General features: G+C 43.0%; 1 protein-coding gene across 1 annotated transcript in view; it reads left to right on the plus strand.

The window, feature by feature from the left end:
* Positions 1-959: 959 nt before the first annotated feature.
* Positions 960-18,145, plus strand: part of LOC121320193 (bone morphogenetic protein 7-like) — a 23,334-nt gene continuing 6,148 nt past the window's right edge. Inside the window, exons 1-4 of the mRNA XM_041258444.1 lie at positions 960-1,732; positions 13,951-14,143; positions 17,184-17,332; positions 18,102-18,140. Coding sequence (XP_041114378.1) covers positions 1,333-1,732; positions 13,951-14,143; positions 17,184-17,332; positions 18,102-18,140 — 781 coding nt within the window. The 5' untranslated portion in view covers positions 960-1,332. The remainder of the gene's footprint in view (positions 1,733-13,950; positions 14,144-17,183; positions 17,333-18,101; positions 18,141-18,145) is intronic.

Here is an 18,145-nt window from a genome sequence, read left to right on the forward strand (position 1 = left end):
CTATTTTAAACTATGCATTAATTAAATAACGAACAAATAATTAATTACATAACCGGTTAAAGGGTTAACTTAGAAACTCAGTTTTTCTGAAGAAAATACAAATGGTTTTAGCTTTAAACTTGAACTGCATTTTTTTATTTTTTTATGGCGCCTTCACTGATGCCATTTTGTTATTATAGGTCTAACTGGAAACACCTGCTTTCGCAAATTCACTATCCTATCGCAAACGCACCACACATTTTTTTTAATTTTTGTACAATTCATTTATACCTCCTTTCAAACACACACACACACACACTGTCAGAAGCCAGTTCATTTCTACACCATCAATTATTTTGCATAATTATTACCATATTATATACAACAAAGTGTTGAATCAATAGGAGAAGCGACTGTATTTTCCATACGGAATGCATTAAAAAAATATGTGCTGTGACTGCAACAGACAAAATACTGCATTGTAGGCTACTGCTATTCATTCAGTAGAGGCTGTATTAGCTCTGTGAAAAGGGGCACTAACAGAAAAGTGAGCTCAACGCGTACACACACAAAATCACAAAGGCCATATTAGTACACCTAACAAAAGACTGTTAAGGCGCCTGAATTAGAAAAGAAGAAACGGTTATAGCCCATTGCCGTGAACAAAAGAAACGAGAATCAGACACTTCACCTGACAGTCTTTAAAAACGTGTTTACATCACATTAAGGGCTGTCGCTGGAGAAGTAGTGTCCTCCCTTTTCAATAGCAGGCAAATATCCTGAGAGACAACCTTGTACGAGACAAAGTGGGGGGGGGGGGGTGGGGGGGGGGGTTTGCGTGTGTAGCACACATTTCACCCCCCCCCCACCCCCGTCAGAAACAAGTGTGTTCAACAGTAATATGCGACGACGGCTGCCGGGTAGCTATCATCGGATAGTAGTTTCGAGCGACAGATCGTGTCTAGGGTACAACCCAGTGTTGCGCGTTTTAACAAGTTTGCAGGGTTGTGTGTGTGTGTGTGTGTGTGTGTGGTGACGGGGGAGAGAAGCGAAAACCGCAGGATCAGTTACACTTTAAAGGAGCAAGGAAGAGCGAGCAACTGCTATCAGCCAATTGGGAGAATCGAAAGAAGAGATTGTGGTAAGAAAGAAAAAAGTATTTGGATGGGAAAGAAAAGCCAAGATGAGAGAGTTAAGCTGATGCTGGTGATCAAGTGTCTTTATTTGTAAGAAAGAAAGAGAAGGATCGGGCTTGCTTGAAACCAACGTGTGCGACTATACAAGTGATAGAAAAGCCTTTTTTTATTATTTTATTTTTTCAAAGTTATTTTCTTTTAATTACTATTAAACACGATGGTTTCAGTGCTGGATAAACCGGCTCCTGCGCTGATTATTCTATGGGGTTGCTGCGTCCTGGCGCAAAGCCTGCTGACCAACTTTACCTTGGACAACGAGGTGCACTCCAGCTTCATCCACCGGAGACTGAAGAGCCAGGAGCGCAGGGAGATGCAGCGGGAGATCCTCTCCATCCTGGGGCTCCCCCACCGACCCCGGCCGCACCTCCACGGCAAGCACAACTCGGCCCCCATGTTCATGCTGGATCTTTACAATGCCATGTCCACCGAGGAAGAGGAGGAGCACTTCTCCTATCCGTACAAGCCGATCTTCACGACGCAGGGACCCCCGTTGGCGACCATGCAGGACAGCAACTTTCTTAACGATGCTGACATGGTCATGAGCTTTGTCAACCTGGGTAAGTTTAGACAGACATCCAGTCAGTGGGTATATGGCTCTTTTAAATAGAGAAAGAAATACAACCTTATCGATGTTTTTAGCTTGAAGCAAGATGCGGGTTTTTAGGAATATGCAACTCTACAGAAATATGTGCATCTAACCTTTTAAACGCGTTTTGATGTTATGTTCGCACAAGTGCAACCCCATTGAATTTAAAGAAAAACTGAGGGTGTTAGGAATCGCTTTAAGATTTTTTTTAAAGGCTTGCTGCAGTTAAACCCGGGTTTGATTGAGTTCTCTGTAGAGATTAAAGAAGGCTGCTCGCCTTTACTGGGGTTTTTCAGAACAGAAGCGCGATTACGCAGACGCTTTTAACATGACACTGAACTGTTTTCTTGCAAGGGTTCTATGGTTATGCCAAAAAGATGGGGAAAAAAAAATCAGCACCGTATATATTTAAGTTTCTGTCTGTTGACAATGGCAAGGCAGCTGTTTTGTGCGGCGCTGTCGGATTGATCAAATTAGATTAACACGGACTGCGCGAATAGCCTTGTACTCCCAGGGGAATTACTGAATAAACAGTGAAGTAACTCGAACTGCCCGCTGCCAAAACCTTCACATGAATGTAGTTTGTGTAATAGCATTTTAGAGGAAACTTTGACAAGATTCAGGATTCTAATAGTTTTCCACATTAAAGCTTTTCGCGTTAAACTATGGGAAATTGCTTGTTATGATTGTGAAAAAAAAAAAAAAAAGTTTCTGTGTGCCAGACTGTGAGTTGGAAACATTCCCTTGCTTCGTATTAACAACAAATGACTGTGGGAAAATACAGTTTATAAAAAAAAAAAAAAAGTGTGTGAGGGTAAGAAAAATATTTATTTTAGCCAGTTTGGCCTATTATTACCCCACAGGCTTACCTGTCATTGCGATACTGAGAGCACACATACTGTATTTGTAAGTGTTTTTGTGTAGGTTTGAGTTGCGCTAAGTATCTGTTTCAACATACCAATTTAGTCCATTTTAGTGCGCTCGCATTCCGGTATGTTCCTGGCCCTGACAGCTGTGTTGGCTTTTCCTAATGTTCAGGTGTTTGGCAGCGATGGTATAGTGCACCCTGAGACAAGCACTGAAGCAAAACAAGACTATACAGCATCTCTTATTTCTACCCTTGAAAATATAAAGAATCTGCAACATGCTTTCTTTATAGATGCATTTAACATGATGCTCCATTAGTAATTTTGGCCACTATTTCCATGGGGTTGCTGCATGAAACAAAGTTGAACAACTATTCTGCACATTTAATCTACTCTGGATTTCATTTGCCCCTTTAGTGCATGCCTCATTGTATTATATCACACTTATTACAATGCAGCTTTAAGTGTGTAGAGGGAATTGTTTACTGTATTTACTTCTTCTTCTTCTTTTTCTAGATAATAGTTTTTTTTAGGTTTTATTTGTATTATCTGTGTGTTTTTGATATACATATTTAAAGTGTGGTTCAAACAGTGGTTGATTTTTATACTTGCTTCCCTGAGCTTCATATTAATATCACTGGCCTTTTCCCTTATTAACGTTTATAAAGCACAGTGGAAAGGTCCACAGACTCCGTTTGCAAGATCAATGTGGGCGATATAGAGACCATTCAAATGAACCCCAGTTTATTTGAACTCCAGTCTGGTGTGGACGAGTGTCTACAGACCTGACTTTAAAAGTGTTCAAATTCAGAATAGCAGAGAAGATGATGATTTGGAAACGGAGAAGGCAGCTACTCCCACTTGTGAAACCACTGCATTTTTTCATTGTTTGTTGTTTGTCTGTTTTTGAGATCTATAATTACAGAGCGAGTTGCTGCAATGCGCTTATATAAGGCATCCATGAGATGTGAATGTAAAAGCACAGTGTGCTGATAGAAAGGTACCATCCTCCAGATCAGCGCTTTAGCAGGCACAGTTGTGTATGTGTGATAGCTGTAGATCTCTCAAGTCTTCAGATCCAACAGTTAGTGTGTTCTGCCCATTATTCTGTGGTGCAGCAGTGACACAGCTCAGGAATACTGATCTATATATATTTTTATATATATATATATATATATCTATATATATAGCTGGATATATATATCAAGAACAGCAGCCACAGCTTTTGATTGCAACAAGCCAAGTGCCTGAGGTCTAACTGTGCATACTGATGAGCTAAGACTGCAGTGGTGATGTGTGCACCGAATATAGGAGCAAGGATATGCGATTCTAGAGTAAAGGCAAAGGCTGTCTGTCAGTAAAATTGTCACTTTAAGGGACACAAGTTTCCAAGTTTCCAAAACCCATAGGCTAATAGCCATCAACACAGAATGACACAATGCTAACATCTGTAGTCTCAATAACTAGGGAGCCAATTCTACAGTTGTTTATAGATGCCCCAGGTTGTGTAGGGGAACAGAACCTGATTGCCTAGATAAGACCATTGGATAGCTCAGTCCAGCTAGACCCTTGCACTTCCCCATGATTGGAGGGCCATCTCTCTGATATAGGTGAATGCAGATTTAACAAGGAAAGCAAAGCCTCATATGTATTGGCATTACCTTTCCGTGTGCTGGATCGCACAGATTTGCAGTAGCTTGACGTGCGACTTTTAAACTGCTTGCCACTGGAAACTAATTTGTTGGATATATTGAAAAGTTTCTCAGTGCAACGGGGATGTGTCCACCTTGGGAGCTGATGCTTTTAGGTAGGGTGACGCTGTTTTATTTGGAGACATGTTTAAATCGGTTTCGCTCTCTCTTGGAAGAACTTACCAAACCGATCCTTATTAAACTACATTGCTGGCTTATAATTATCCACATTATTGCTTCCAGTGGACTCTGTAATAATGCATTTCTTTATTTTGAATCTGTGACTGATGCAGACTCTTTCATCTAATCTGTCTGGAGCAGACAGCTTTCTGAAGCTGCTGCACTCACTATCAGACTTGCTGATTGGCTGGTGATAGCACATTTATTTAAATTGCCTGACAAACAAACACAACAAATGTATACTCTACTTCCGTGACCTGAAAAGCAGATAGGATATCTGTCAGTATTTGTTGTGATTTTGTTAGTATTTTGCCTGAAGGCTATGTAATTAAAATAGGCTTCTGCTTTTTGTGAGGCTGTTAGCAAAGTTGCAAAGATTCCCACAGCCCCCTGAGCACAGTGCACCGTGGGGGTAGAGGTGAAGCTGTGAGCGATGTGGCTGCTGCACCTTCCCATTGGGAGCAGGGTTATTACTGGTGCTTGTTTCCCTTGCCCACAGAGCATGTCAGGACGGGTTGGGGAAGCATACCAGCTCAGTCCCAGCTGCATTCATGTGCGCTCTCCAGTTTCATCTCCTCACTGTAGCACTCCTTCCCTCCTGACAAAGGACAAAGGTGTGTTTGTAGAAGGACTTGGTGCACAAAGGATGGTCTGGTTCAAAACGAACGGCTTCTCTCTCTCTCTCTCTCTCTCTCTCTCTCTCTCTCTCTCTCTCTCTCTCTCTCTCTCTCTCGCACACACACACATGCATACATACACACACACAGACACACACACACACACACACTGACACACACAATCTTGTTTTTTTTTTCTGCTAAAAATCAATAATCAAATAAGTGGTCTGGTTTGCAATGCCCTTCACAGCCCTGGTGTCTGGTAGTTGCTTGAGCTTTATCAAAGGGAAAGATTGGATGGCTGTTCCAAGGGGATAGGGTAGACTGGAAGGGAGGGGGTTGCAGTCTGTTTGAATGCTGGAAATCCTAAAGATGAAAGAACGTTTCTCAGAACAGGGCAAGTTTGATGTTGTTTTCTTAAAAGAAAGCTAAATCCGTGCTGAGCCTGTTTAATGAGTTGAGTCGTTGAGTGTGGTGGAAAGGGTTAAAAAAGAAGTGCTTGGGTACCTGGTTTACTCTGAATAAACAGAGGCAGTGAGTCACAGCCTTGAGACAATTGAGTAATCATTGTAACCATTTCTATTGTGAAGCTTTATGGACCAGTTCAACCAATTACTACAAGACTGCCATTAGCGTTAAGTTTGGTTTTCAAAGTTATTTGCCAAGTGTAATTTACTACCAGTATTTACAACCAAGTACCGGTACTAGTAGTGAGCAAATACTATCTCTGTGGCATTGTATATTTTATGAATGCATTTGAAAATGGTTTAAGGCTGTCTTGTACAGCATTGATGTCTGGAACAGAACAGTATGTATGTAGTGTGTTTTACAGTAGCTCTAGGTAGATCATATTTCATTGGACTTTGCCTGTGGTAATGCCTTTAAATTAGGAAAAAAAGAAAATGTCAAGCCTTATAAAAGACTGTGAACAGAAGCCCTCCAGGTATGAATAGTGTATTAACGAAATTAGCTGTGAGAGAATGCATGTAAGGTTGGGAACCCATACAGCTTGTGACATGCCTGCCATAGAAAAAGTGCATCGTCCTGCCATGCATCCTAGTGTGGGTTTGCTGGGAAGTCCAGCAGGTTCTGTATACTGTGGAAAGAGAAACGTACTACCACAGCCCAGACTCGGATTGAGTTTCAGGCAGAGGGGTGATTTAAACGAGAAGTTCTGTCCCAGTTGAAAAGGCAGCTGTCCGGGGAGCGCTCTGCCTAGCGAGCGCGGGTGAAAAGGCAGCTCTCTGGGGAGTGCTCTGCCCAGCGAGCGCGGGCCGCGGGCTTGTACAGCTGCAGGCTGCCCCGTGTTCTCTTTCTACAAAGAGCTGCTTTGCATTCCAGCGCTCCGCAGGCCGCCCTTGGGACTGAGCCAGAGGTCAATACAGATGTTTCCCAGCTCCTCCAGGGTGAAACAGCTGTGCTGCCAGTTAACCCCTTCATGCACCCCGCCTTGGGGCTAGAGAATGAGGGTGTGCCAAGAGGCATGCTCACAGAGCTGTCCTGGGAGTACTGCACAAGTAAATACACTCAGAATTGTCATCATTTAAAAAAATGAATTGTGCAAATCGAAAATTTGAAACTGACTTTAAACAAGGGCCACCACTATGATGAAATACTAAAATGTTCTACAGTGCATACCTGCCAATTTTTGTTTTTTACAGATTTTAGACAGGGCTAAAGCAATGTAAGCATATTTAAGAAGCAATGCAGGCATTGGAACGAAGGAAGAAAGAGTTTCCAGTCTCCTTCCCTGTTGCTGTGTAAAAGCCTGGCGCAGTGCAGTCTGTCAGGGCATGTCAATGTGGAATGGTTTGCTATGATAAGGAGATTTCAGCGCAGATCATGGGGTGTTTACAGAAGGAGATTGTGAAGCCCAATCCGATTAGCAGCGCCATTTTCTTCCTGTTTCTACTTTTTCACTTTGAAATAAACCTATTTTCTTCCATCGCAACGATAAACAATGGATGCACATAAAAAGACATGTGAGCTGTAAAATAAACTCCAGACCTGGACATGTGTTAAGCATGCTTGCACAGTGGTCAACAAATGGCAACCAGCATTGAGCTGTTTGCTGATCTACTGTAGGTTGGTTGGATGCTTTGACGAGATTGAGAATCGGTTGCATTCTCGGTGTTGCCTTGTGTCGACTGGCCTCAATGAATACATTCAGGGTCCCTGCGGCTGGACTGCCTGAGGTCATGGTGTCGGGGTTAAGCAATGCTGCTAGGATGATGGGATGTGACCTGTTTTAACGTGCATTGGATTAACACCTGCAAACCTGCAGTGCCCAGTGCTTTACCAGGTCTCCAAGGCTATAGGAATACTAGCTGTATGCACAAGTGAAAATGTCTCAGAGCCGTTTGCAGATGAGTTCGTCATTCAGGCTTGGCATGCTTTGAGAACAGAGCACAGTGGTTAACCCAATGCGCAGGATTGTAGCAGTGAATGGATGAATGAACTGATACATGAAGGAAACATCACTGAGTGGACACACAGATTTGCAAACTAATTCATTCATAAGTGAATCAATGGAAGAAAGGTGTGGTGAAAAGCACAAGCCTAAATGACGAATGGATAAGCAGGCAGGTTTCTATGTATGAATAAAACAAGCAGGGTACCAAGTTAAACACGAGGCATTGCTCAAAGAGACCGTCTTAAGAAAATGTTCTGTGTAAGATGCACAACCCTGGCACCTGATATAGAGAAGACATTGTGTGTACAGAACAACATATCCTGGAAGCAGCTGCATTGCTTTTGTACAGTTTATACAGCACATAGTACAACTAGTGTGTGTGTGTGTGTGTGTGTGTGTGTGTGTGTGTGTGTGTGTGTGTGTGTGTCAGGGGTATTTTAAATGTTTGGTAGCAGTAACTGATCAATAATGCCTGTAAGTAATATATTGATTGTCCTGGGTTATGTGACGAGAGTGCTCATCTGTAGATAACACGTGGCACTAGGCAATGGTCACCGATGGGCCTGTCTGAACATGCTTATGAACAGACAGCCACTGGTGAAAAATGGCCAATGGAAAGCGCAAGGTGGCTAATTCGTTTCAAGTCCTGGTATGTTTTCTTTTGCTATTACGCATTGTCCATGAACTGTGGATCAACCACGGGCAGAGATAAGAGACAGACAGGGATGTATGTTGGACAACCCTGTTTATCTACCCAATAATGCAGATTATATTTGGTATTAGTTGAAGACACAGTGGCTGGGGGCTTGAGCCAAGGATGAGGAAGTTAGATTATAGTTCAGTCCCATGATAACTGCATTTTAACTGCTGTACTAGTAATTATCTATCAGCATTTTATTATGCAATTAGACCCTTCATATGGAGTGAAGTTAAACCACAGTCATAGCTCAGATCATGTGCAAGTCAACCACAAATAACAGGAATGGGTGGAGGGTCACAGTTTCAGGGCTGCAACGCTCTGCAGGAAATATCAAACTGGTTTGCAGTGAGTGCAGCTGTGAGTGATGCAAAGAATCATTCAGATTCCCAGAGGAGTGAGTTGGGAGGCAATCAATAACTTTAACAGCAATAAAAAATAAAGATCTGCTTTTAATTAAGCTAAATAAACAACAAGCTCTTTAGATGAAATGCAAATCATGTGTGCCGTTCACGCTGCCCTCAGTTTAGGGTGAAAATTATGAAAATGTATGAAAATATTTACTTAGAAACTGAATTCCCGAGAAGTCTGTAATAAGAGGCGGCTGGGCTGAGCGGAGGACTCTGCCAGTTGGGTGGGGAGGCAGCTGCTTCTAAATGAAAGGATGGAAAAGCAGGGAATAACTCAAGCCAGCAAGAGAGAGAGAGAGAGAGAGAGAGAGAGAGAGAGAGAGAGAGAGAGAGAGAGAGAGAGAGAGAGAGAGAGAGAGAGAGAGAGAACGAGAACAAGAACGAGAATGAGCAAACTCACTGCAGGGGTCACCAACAAGGATGTCATCGTGTGTGAAATATAAACCACAGTGATCGAGTGTTCATGGATAAGGATAAACTACGTAACTATCCAGCCTTTGCTGTAGTTTGTACCAATGCACTGTACCCTCACCTGCAATGGAGCTAAACAGAGAATGAATGCTGGATAGCAAAGAAGCATTTCTTAAAAAAAACGTAAATGACATTCGACAATGACAGTGTTGTAAAACAAAAGACAGATTGCAATCCACTTTTCAAACATGAATAGAAGTAGGTGAACAATTTGCCTGTAAAACACATGCAATTCAAATCAAACACCGCAGCAAAGATGACAAGGCATTATGATGTAACCCTAGGAGTAATCATGCATTGGCAGTCCTTTGAAATATCTCTGCGTCATCGTGTAAGCTTCCACCGTATTTAGTCAGTGAATGGCCATGCTTTACCATACACGATTTCATGGTGGTATACTGCACTCAAATTCTATTAGGAAGGAAGCTATACTCAAGTCAGAATTATTGGAATATTTCTTTTAAAAGTAGCAGGTGAGGTTTGTGTTTTCTCTGCAGGGATGCGGAAATGAGAGGGGCGAGATGTGAGTGCGAGGAGCAGGGACAGACACTTGCGCTAATGTGTTCTGTCAGCCCGACTGGAGCTGAAGTGTCTGGAAACTGAGCCGGAGCCCACTGACTAGGGAAGTGTCAGAACAGCCCTGGCTGGGAGCCAGCCCAGACTGCCCTGGAGACACTGGGGTCAGGAGGGCAGGCAGCTATTAAGCAGCATTCATCATTACCCTGTCCTACAGCTTGATAACGTGTTTGCTGTAGAGGTTCGTTTGCAGCAGCAGTGTGATCCACTCTTCACACTACATACCAAAGCGAAGTTCAACTGAGGTCCCCCTTGCATAGAGATGACAACGTCTGGTTTCCAAAGCTTAAAACAGTCATCATGAACAGTTAGGTCTTTTTTTTAAACACTGAATAGCATTAGAAAGCAGTGTGGGAGTTTAGGGCACATGACTGCTGGTCTCAGTATTATTCATGAACCGATGGATTAGTAACAGTCTCTTCACCTGAGATCAGATACAAGATGCATGGTGGCTTTGCACCGACGGTCTGGAGAGTCATTCTACTACCTCGCATTAGGAGAGAGATCCCAGTTCCCTTCATTGCACAGCATCAAAGCCAAAGCTCTAACAGTGCAGAAGAGTGCAGGGCTGGGAATGAGAGGTTAGAGATCAGGTTGGAAGAGTCCTTAAGTTACAGGTCAGAGCACTGCATGCAGGCATGGGAGATCAGGTTACTCCAGCCAGCGATTTAAAGCCTAACTCTCCACTAAATGTTTATTTAACACAGGTAGGGCAGCACTGCTGATGGCTGCTTGTTTCCTCTCAGAGGAAGCAATAAACGTGCTCACTTGTGTTTAACTGCATTCCTGCTGAGCTTCTGATTACTGCCATACCCTACTAATGGGCTTCGAGGGGGGGAGAAAAATAGAGAGGGAGAGGGAGAGAGGGGGGCTGTCTGTTTGAACTGGCTTACCGTCTTAAGAGTGAATGTTTAAAGTTATGGATGGCAGACGAGGAAATAAGGGTAAGAGAGAAAGGAAGGTATTAAAGGAGGATGACGGAGAGGGAGTGAAGGGGCATGATGAAGGATGGAGAGAAACAAAAAGCAGAAAAGAAAGAATTAGGGAAGACATAACTACATATGCACCTAACTGGACCGTTATCTAGCGGTCTTAGTCCGAACCTTTACAGGGAAATATGCATGTGTTTCTGGGAAGCCTGACTGAAATCTCTGTTCCCGTGGAAGTCCGATGTTTCTTCCTGATAGGAATAAGAGGCACAAGGAGGTCAAGAGGGAGTGATCTGGGACTCGAACCCGGAGATCCACCACGGCTGACTACAAAGCATTCAAGCTCCTTTAGGCAGAGGGGGGTTACTCCACATGCCTGTAGCTGTGTCCAGCTGTTCTCAGAAATGCAGATAAAGGGCTTCTAATGTGGAGGCAGGATTTAAGGATTAAGGGGCCTGTTGTTTTATCGGCTGGGATAACAGGTCCTTGTTTCCCGGAGGCTGGTGCACCTGCAGCCTGTGCTGGGGTGGGGCCAGGCCAGAGGGACTCCAGAGCTAGGGAGAGAGATTATTTTTTATTGGCATTTCAGAGAGCAGAGCCCCTAGACGCAGTGTCAGTCCGTCAGTCTGTCAATGGAACGACCCTGAGAGCACCAAAGCTGGAAGATCTTTGCAGGTGATAACACTGGCTCAGTGATGTGGGTCATTCCAATTTGTATGCTGAAGACATCCACCAAAACCTGGGCTGTTTAACTGAATTCTTCAGTGCAGAAATATAAGCATGCACATTGTTTCCACTTGCAAAAGCTTCTCAAGGTATCTTTGCATTGTAGCTTTGAACTTGCAGGTTACAGTGCATTGGCTGTTGTTCTCCACAAGTGCACAAAGTGGGGAAGTAGCACATGGAAAGCTTTTAGAAGAGAATGCGCTTCATGTACAACCATTAAAGGATTACTTTTCTACAGTTGTCTCGAAAAATGAATGACTTCATTGAGCCCATATTAAAATGACATTAATCCAAAGGGTGTTACTTTACATACCATTGTAATTGCAGTTGTTTTTCATTGATCTGACAAGGGAGGGCATTGTCTGAATCATTGAGATGATTAGTTTAGGTGGCTATGTGATAACAAAGGCTGTGGTTTCCCATCAATAATATAATTGTTTGTTATAGCTGTGGTAAAGGACAGAGGCATAGGAAAAACCCATCTTAATCCTCAAACCACGTGGTGTTGCTACACAGCAAAAGCTTAGTTGCATTACCTAGATGTTAAGAATGAATTGCCATTGATATCTGAAAAGCTGGCTGTTTCATTCTAAGGAACCCACCTTTTTGTCTATCCCAATGGGAACTCTGAATATTGAACTGGGGCAGTCCAGTCCTTAAGTGAAGGCAGTGTATAAACAATGTGAGTGCTTTGGGAAGACTGGACAATAAGCACAAACCTCCACTAATAAGGAACAGAGACCCAGGATTCCTCTTTGCTCAGTCCCTATTGAAAGGTAATGAGATCCATGCCTCGCTCTGCTCTCCACAGACAGTGCTGTTATTGTGCCAGGCTGCTCGTGTGGAAGAGAGAGATGGAAAGAGAGATTCGGGGGGATGGGAACAAGAGAGATTTTGCAGGATCAGAAAGATAACCCTTCCTGTGACTTATTAGGAAGATATTCAAGTGATGTCTAGGTATTTGTTTATGTGGGCTGAGGAATTTGAAGTTGTTTTTTTTTCAAATGACATTTGCCAGAACAGGCCAGATTTGTATTTATCGTTTTGTCTTTATGAGAATTCCGCTGGAGAACAGGTTTCCTTTAATCTTTAAGGCCCGTGCAGAGTACACTTGAACTTTGTTTGATGTCTCAGCCATATGACTACGTGCTTGTCTACCAGTCTTTTTGGTTATGGATTCCTTCCCATGGATTTTCTAAATCTTTAAAGTTATGAATCTTTAGAGCAGCACACCAGAAAACTGTCTGATCCTCCACTGGCACTGGGTTTGTAAAATTTTTGGTGGTGCCCAAGGGTTAAAGGGCAGATTCCCTATACTTGGAGTTGAAAAAAAAAAATTGAAAATAATCTCTTTAAAAGCCTTGTTTTTAAACAACAAAATGTAACATTTTCAGTAAACCCAATATCTATTAGATAAAGCACATACTTTATATACAATTCTGGTTGCTGTGTACTTACAATATCTCATTATTGCTTGTCTAGATACATTGTTTGTACTGTGCAATGGGGTATAGATTAGTGAATAGACAACTTACTGCTCAGTAAAGTGCAAAAACAGTTAACAGCTTTTCAGTTCTCAAAATCATTAAGGTGATCCTATTTCATCGGTAAGGTTATTTTAACCATGCAGAACTGTGAAGTGATTCAGTCATTCGCATCTCATATATAGCGGTTCAGTAATTTTGTACTCTTGGTAGGTAGACTAACAACACACTACCACAATATGGAATACAAAAATAAAATACACAAACATAATAGTGAATATGGAAATGACAAAAGAAAGTGGACCCTGAGACAATCTGCCCTTTAGTTTCGTCTCTGTGCGAGAGGCAGTGGGCTGTGAAAGGCTTGCGCCAATATATGGCTCAGAGCTTTCACTTCCAATGAAGGAGAAATAGCGCTGATTTTCCTGTTAAACTAATCTTATGTGAAATGCTATTCGATAGGTACGCTGTTTCTCGCATATTTTACCATTATGAGGATGGATTTTAAAAACATATGGTGTATAAAGATATTGTTCCGATCAAAGCATATGTAAAACTATTATCTATAAGATCTAACATTGGTGGTGCTGGGCCCACAGTCCAGAATAATTGTGGTAATTGGGCTCCACGGGCCGAGATAACGCGGAGCCTGTGTGATCCTGTCTGAAGCTTCCAGTTCAAACACTGCTACAGTAGGGATGTGATTCTTTGGAGGTCTCCCATACAAATCGGGATCAGACCTAACCTTGCCCAGCTCCAGAATTGCTGACAAGGAGGCAAGGTGATTAGCGCTAAGGGTCAAGCAGATGGTGATTCCAGGGGCAAAGCTTATCCGTAAATTAGCTGCAGGTCAGCGATCTGGATAAGCGGGGGGCAAGGGGAGAGGGAGCAAAATAACAAAACGGAAGGAAGCAAAGGCACCACAGAAGCAAATAATCATCGGATTGACCTGAATTAGATTTCACGGAAGTGGCTTTCATCCAGTGTTCTGTTAGGTCCAGATGAGAGGTAAAGCTAGCTCAAGACCATTTTTAAAAGGGGCTGAATCTCTCTGTCAGCTCACAGGGTGCTCTCCTATTCTCTGTCTCTTCCCGTGCTTCACCTCTGCCTTTGTCTTTGCTTTTTCCAGTGGAGCATGATAAGGAATTTCTGCCAGTGCGCCGGCACCACCGAGAGTTCCTCTTCGACCTGTCTCGTATCCCCGAGGGTGAAGCCGTCACTGCCGCGGAGTTCCGCATCTACAAGGACTTCATCCATGAGCAAGTCCACAATGAGACCTTCCTCATCAGCATCTACCAAGTGTTGGAGGAGCACCCCGACAGGTGAGAGAGACCTGTAAAAGCACAATGCCATGGTTACAGTCAGGGGAGCACAGGTTCATGTCCTGGCTGTGGGAAGGGGATTCCAGAGGGAGTGTCGCACTGGCTCTGGCTCACCCGCAGGTTAGAGAGGCAAAACCGGCAGGGACTGGTTCTCCTCATCTTGCTACAGTGGACCCTGTCTGCTCCAGTACTAGGAGAGGTTTGTACAGGTTACTCCTCCATGACCTGTGCAGGTAGAGCACAACAGGTGTGGATGAATGACTGCACTGCCCTAAGTGGGGAATCTGTTTTATTTATTTAGCAGACAAAAGCTCAGTGTAAAACAGAGAGAGGGTTATTGTGATATGGTCTCTAATGGGTATGGAATGGGTCACCCTTGACCCTAAGATGTGCTGTATTAGAGCATTCAGTATATCTTAATTCACTTCTTTTAAATGTGAAACAGTGCTACAGCACAGTATTGCCAAAAATCTTATTACCCGTTACCCATCTCAGCCACTCACTCGGTGTGTGTGTGTGCGACTTAGCACTTGATCTTCTTTCCCCATTGCACTGCAGTATATGACATGTCAATAGAGTTAGGAAAATCATTGCTCAATTGTAGCTAACGTAAGAGACAAGGCTGACCCAGATTCCTCTGAGCACACCAGTTGTTGATTGTGCAAGGTTGCTGTAGAAAAGACGTCACTGATGGGCGCCACAGCGGCCTCTGAACTTGCCTCAGCTTCCCTAGTTTTTCTCTCTTCTCTCTCTCTCTCTCTCTCTTGGTTCAGCCGCTCCCACAGAATTCCTCTTGGTGATTAATCACATCTCTTTTTCTGTGTGAAACTAACAGCTGTTTAGAAGCCCATTATTGTCAATTAAGAAAATGTAGTGTTCCCCTTGGACGGGTGAACACAGTCGGTTCAGCCACCAGGCGTCCAAGCTGCTGCTCAGCCTGTAGCTGTCCCTCCTCTTCATCACTCTTTCTCACACCACAGGCACCTTGCTCTTTTTCTCTCTTTTCTTTCTGTAGATATTTAGGGTTCCCCAGCAAGGGCATCTTGTTTAATCTTTATATCTTAATTCGTGTTTTCTTTGTCCCTAGCAGTCTTTCTTTCTTTACTTCTTTTGTTATTTTATTTTCCATCTTCAGGCATACATACTTTAAAATCTTTCTGTTATAATATTTCCATAAACAAAATTATGACAGCATTCACAAAAAAAAAAAAAAAAACATTTCTAGTTATTGTATTTATTTTTTTAATCACAATTTTAGGAAATGCTTTTCCTTCAGGTGTGTTTGGGACAACCCGTCTCTCTCTCATTTCTCTCCCAGTTTGTTAGTCTGGGTTTGCCATCCCTATCTTGCTTCTCCAATCTCTTCATAAAAGTTTACTGTTGTAAAAGCATAGCAAAGCAATATCAGATCACAGTAAACCATGGCAGAGCACGGCGGTTAACTATAGAAACGCACAATAAATGCATGGGACAGGCATTTAAAATGGCAGAATAACTGTGAATTTCCTGTGGTAAATGCACTGAGGGACTCCAGCACCACACACAGTCAGTCTCATGAACTAGGGTGACCCTGCTGTTTGTCTTAAAGTAGTTCTTTAACCAGGAAGCAACCAAAATATCTTGCTTTGTCACTGCAGACAAACACAGACGGCAACATTCAGACCCCATATAAATCATACTGACAGTTCGAATTACAGTTCTGAAGAGGAAACCTGGTGCAGAATGCAATGGCTGCGTCGTGGACTCATCGTGTTCCAGGAAGCAACATTGAGAGCTAAATGAATACTGTTACACATGCTTGAAAAAATATAGAAACAGATGTAAGCATGTAGAAATAAAGTCATTGTGTAGATTGACAGGGGGAAGTCCTGCCAGGTTTACTTCTTTTGGGGGGGGAGAACATCAAATGACTAAATGAGTAACATTCAAGAAAATGAATGCAACAATACAATACAGGTAACACAGTATTTTGGGTATTATATTACAGGCATCATGTTTGCAGATTGTGTATATATAATGAGTTAAAGCCAGATGTGTTTGCAGGTCAGTGTCTGTAACCCGTGTGTGTGTTGGTGATGTGTTTACAGGTCATTGTCTATATCGTGTATGTGTGGGTGATGTGTTTACAGGTCATTGTCTATATCGTGTGTGTGTGGGTGATGTGTTTACAGGTCATTGTCTATATCGTGTATGTGTTGGTGATGTGTTTACAGGTCATTGTCTATATTGTGTATGTGTGGGTGATGTGTTTACAGGTCATTGTCTATATTGTGTGTGTGTGGGTGATGTGTTTACAGGTCATTGTCTATATTGTGTGTGTGTGGGTGATGTGTTTACAGGTCATTGTCTACAGGTCATTGTCTATATCGTGTATGTGTGGGTGATGTGTTTACAGGTCATTGTCTATATCGTGTTGTGTGGGTGATGTGTTTACAGGTCATTGTCTATATTGTGTATGTGTGGGTGGTGTTTACAGGTCATTGTCTATATCGTGTTGTGTGGGTGACAGGTCATTGTCTATATCGTGTGTGTGTGGTGTGTGTTTACAGGTCATTGTGTGTGTGTTGGGTGATGTGTTTACAGGTCATTGTCTATATCGTGTGTGTGTGGGTGATGTGTTTACAGGTCATTGTCTATATCGTGTATGTGTGGGTGATGTGTTTACAGGTCATTGTCTATATCGTGTGTGTGTGGGTGATGTGTTTACAGGTCATTGTCTATATCGTGTATGTGTGGGTGATGTGTTTACAGGTCATTGTCTATATTGTGTATGTGTGGGTGATGTGTTTACAGGTCATTGTCTATATTGTGTATGTGTGGGTGATGTGTTTACAGGTCATTGTCTATATCGTGTGTGTGTGGGTGATGTGTTTACAGGTCATTGTCTATATTGTGTGTGTATGGGTGATGTGTTTACAGGTCATTGTCTATATTGTGTGTGTGTGGGTGATGTGTTTACAGGTCATTGTCTATATCGTGTGTGTGTGGGTGATGTGTTTACAGGTCATTGTCTATATCACGTCGTGTGTGTATGTTTCAGGGAGTCTGAGCTGTTTCTCCTGGACTCAAGGGTGATCTGGGCTGCTGAGGATGGATGGCTGGTGTTTGATATCACCGCCACAAGCAACCACTGGGTCCTGAGCCCTCATCACAACCTGGGGCTTCAGCTGGCAGTGGAGAGCATGGCTGGTGAGTCCAACTGGCACTGTCTGGCACTGTCTGGCATGGACTCTGTGCCCCTAAGACAAAAAAAGAAAGTTACAAAAAAAGGGTAATCATTTGTATATAGTTGCCTCTCAACTAGACATATGCAGTGACTCAAAAACTACAGTTTGAGATCACTATAACATTCGAAGTGAAGTCTACCCACATTCTGTTTTGTACCAGTTAACCTTTGTGGTGCTACTGTTAAAAGTAACGCTCAAGTGATTTTAGAAAATAAAAAGGAACAAACATCTGTAGCTACCTGTCCAAGCAAGACATGTCTCTGAGTAGGTGTTTACCTGCATTCCTTTGTGAACTTGAAGGGTTTCATTACAAGTAGAGTACAAGAAACACACACACACATACACACACATACTTATCTCGCCAAGTACCGTCTTCATCTGCTCTTTTCACGTGCTGTCCCAGCAGTTGCACTTCTTTATTATTCAGCCAGCAGCTATTCCTCTCAGATTCCTTTCACAGCATTCCTGCCTGGCATGTAGCACTCAGGCTCTGGAGAGCTTTCAACACCGCTCTCAGGCTAATATGTGCTGTAATCCCAGTTGAGAGCTGCCTCTGGTGCTGTGTTGAGATTTGGGAGCCCTGTTTAACCTTGTGATGCATTGCCTTCTTCTGTTCTCTTCTGATATGTGTTCCCACTGTGCTCTAATGCCACCTCTGATGTGCCACATTCTCTACTATAACAGTACATTTTGAGTGTAGCTCAGCCTGTCACTTTGCCTCCCCGTTGCAGGTCGAAGCGTGAACCCCAAGGTGGCAGGGCTGATCGGGCGCCAC

The sequence above is a fragment of the Polyodon spathula genome, chromosome 8 (genome assembly GCF_017654505.1).
Source record: "Polyodon spathula isolate WHYD16114869_AA chromosome 8, ASM1765450v1, whole genome shotgun sequence".
Classification (NCBI taxonomy): domain Eukaryota; kingdom Metazoa; phylum Chordata; class Actinopteri; order Acipenseriformes; family Polyodontidae; genus Polyodon; species Polyodon spathula.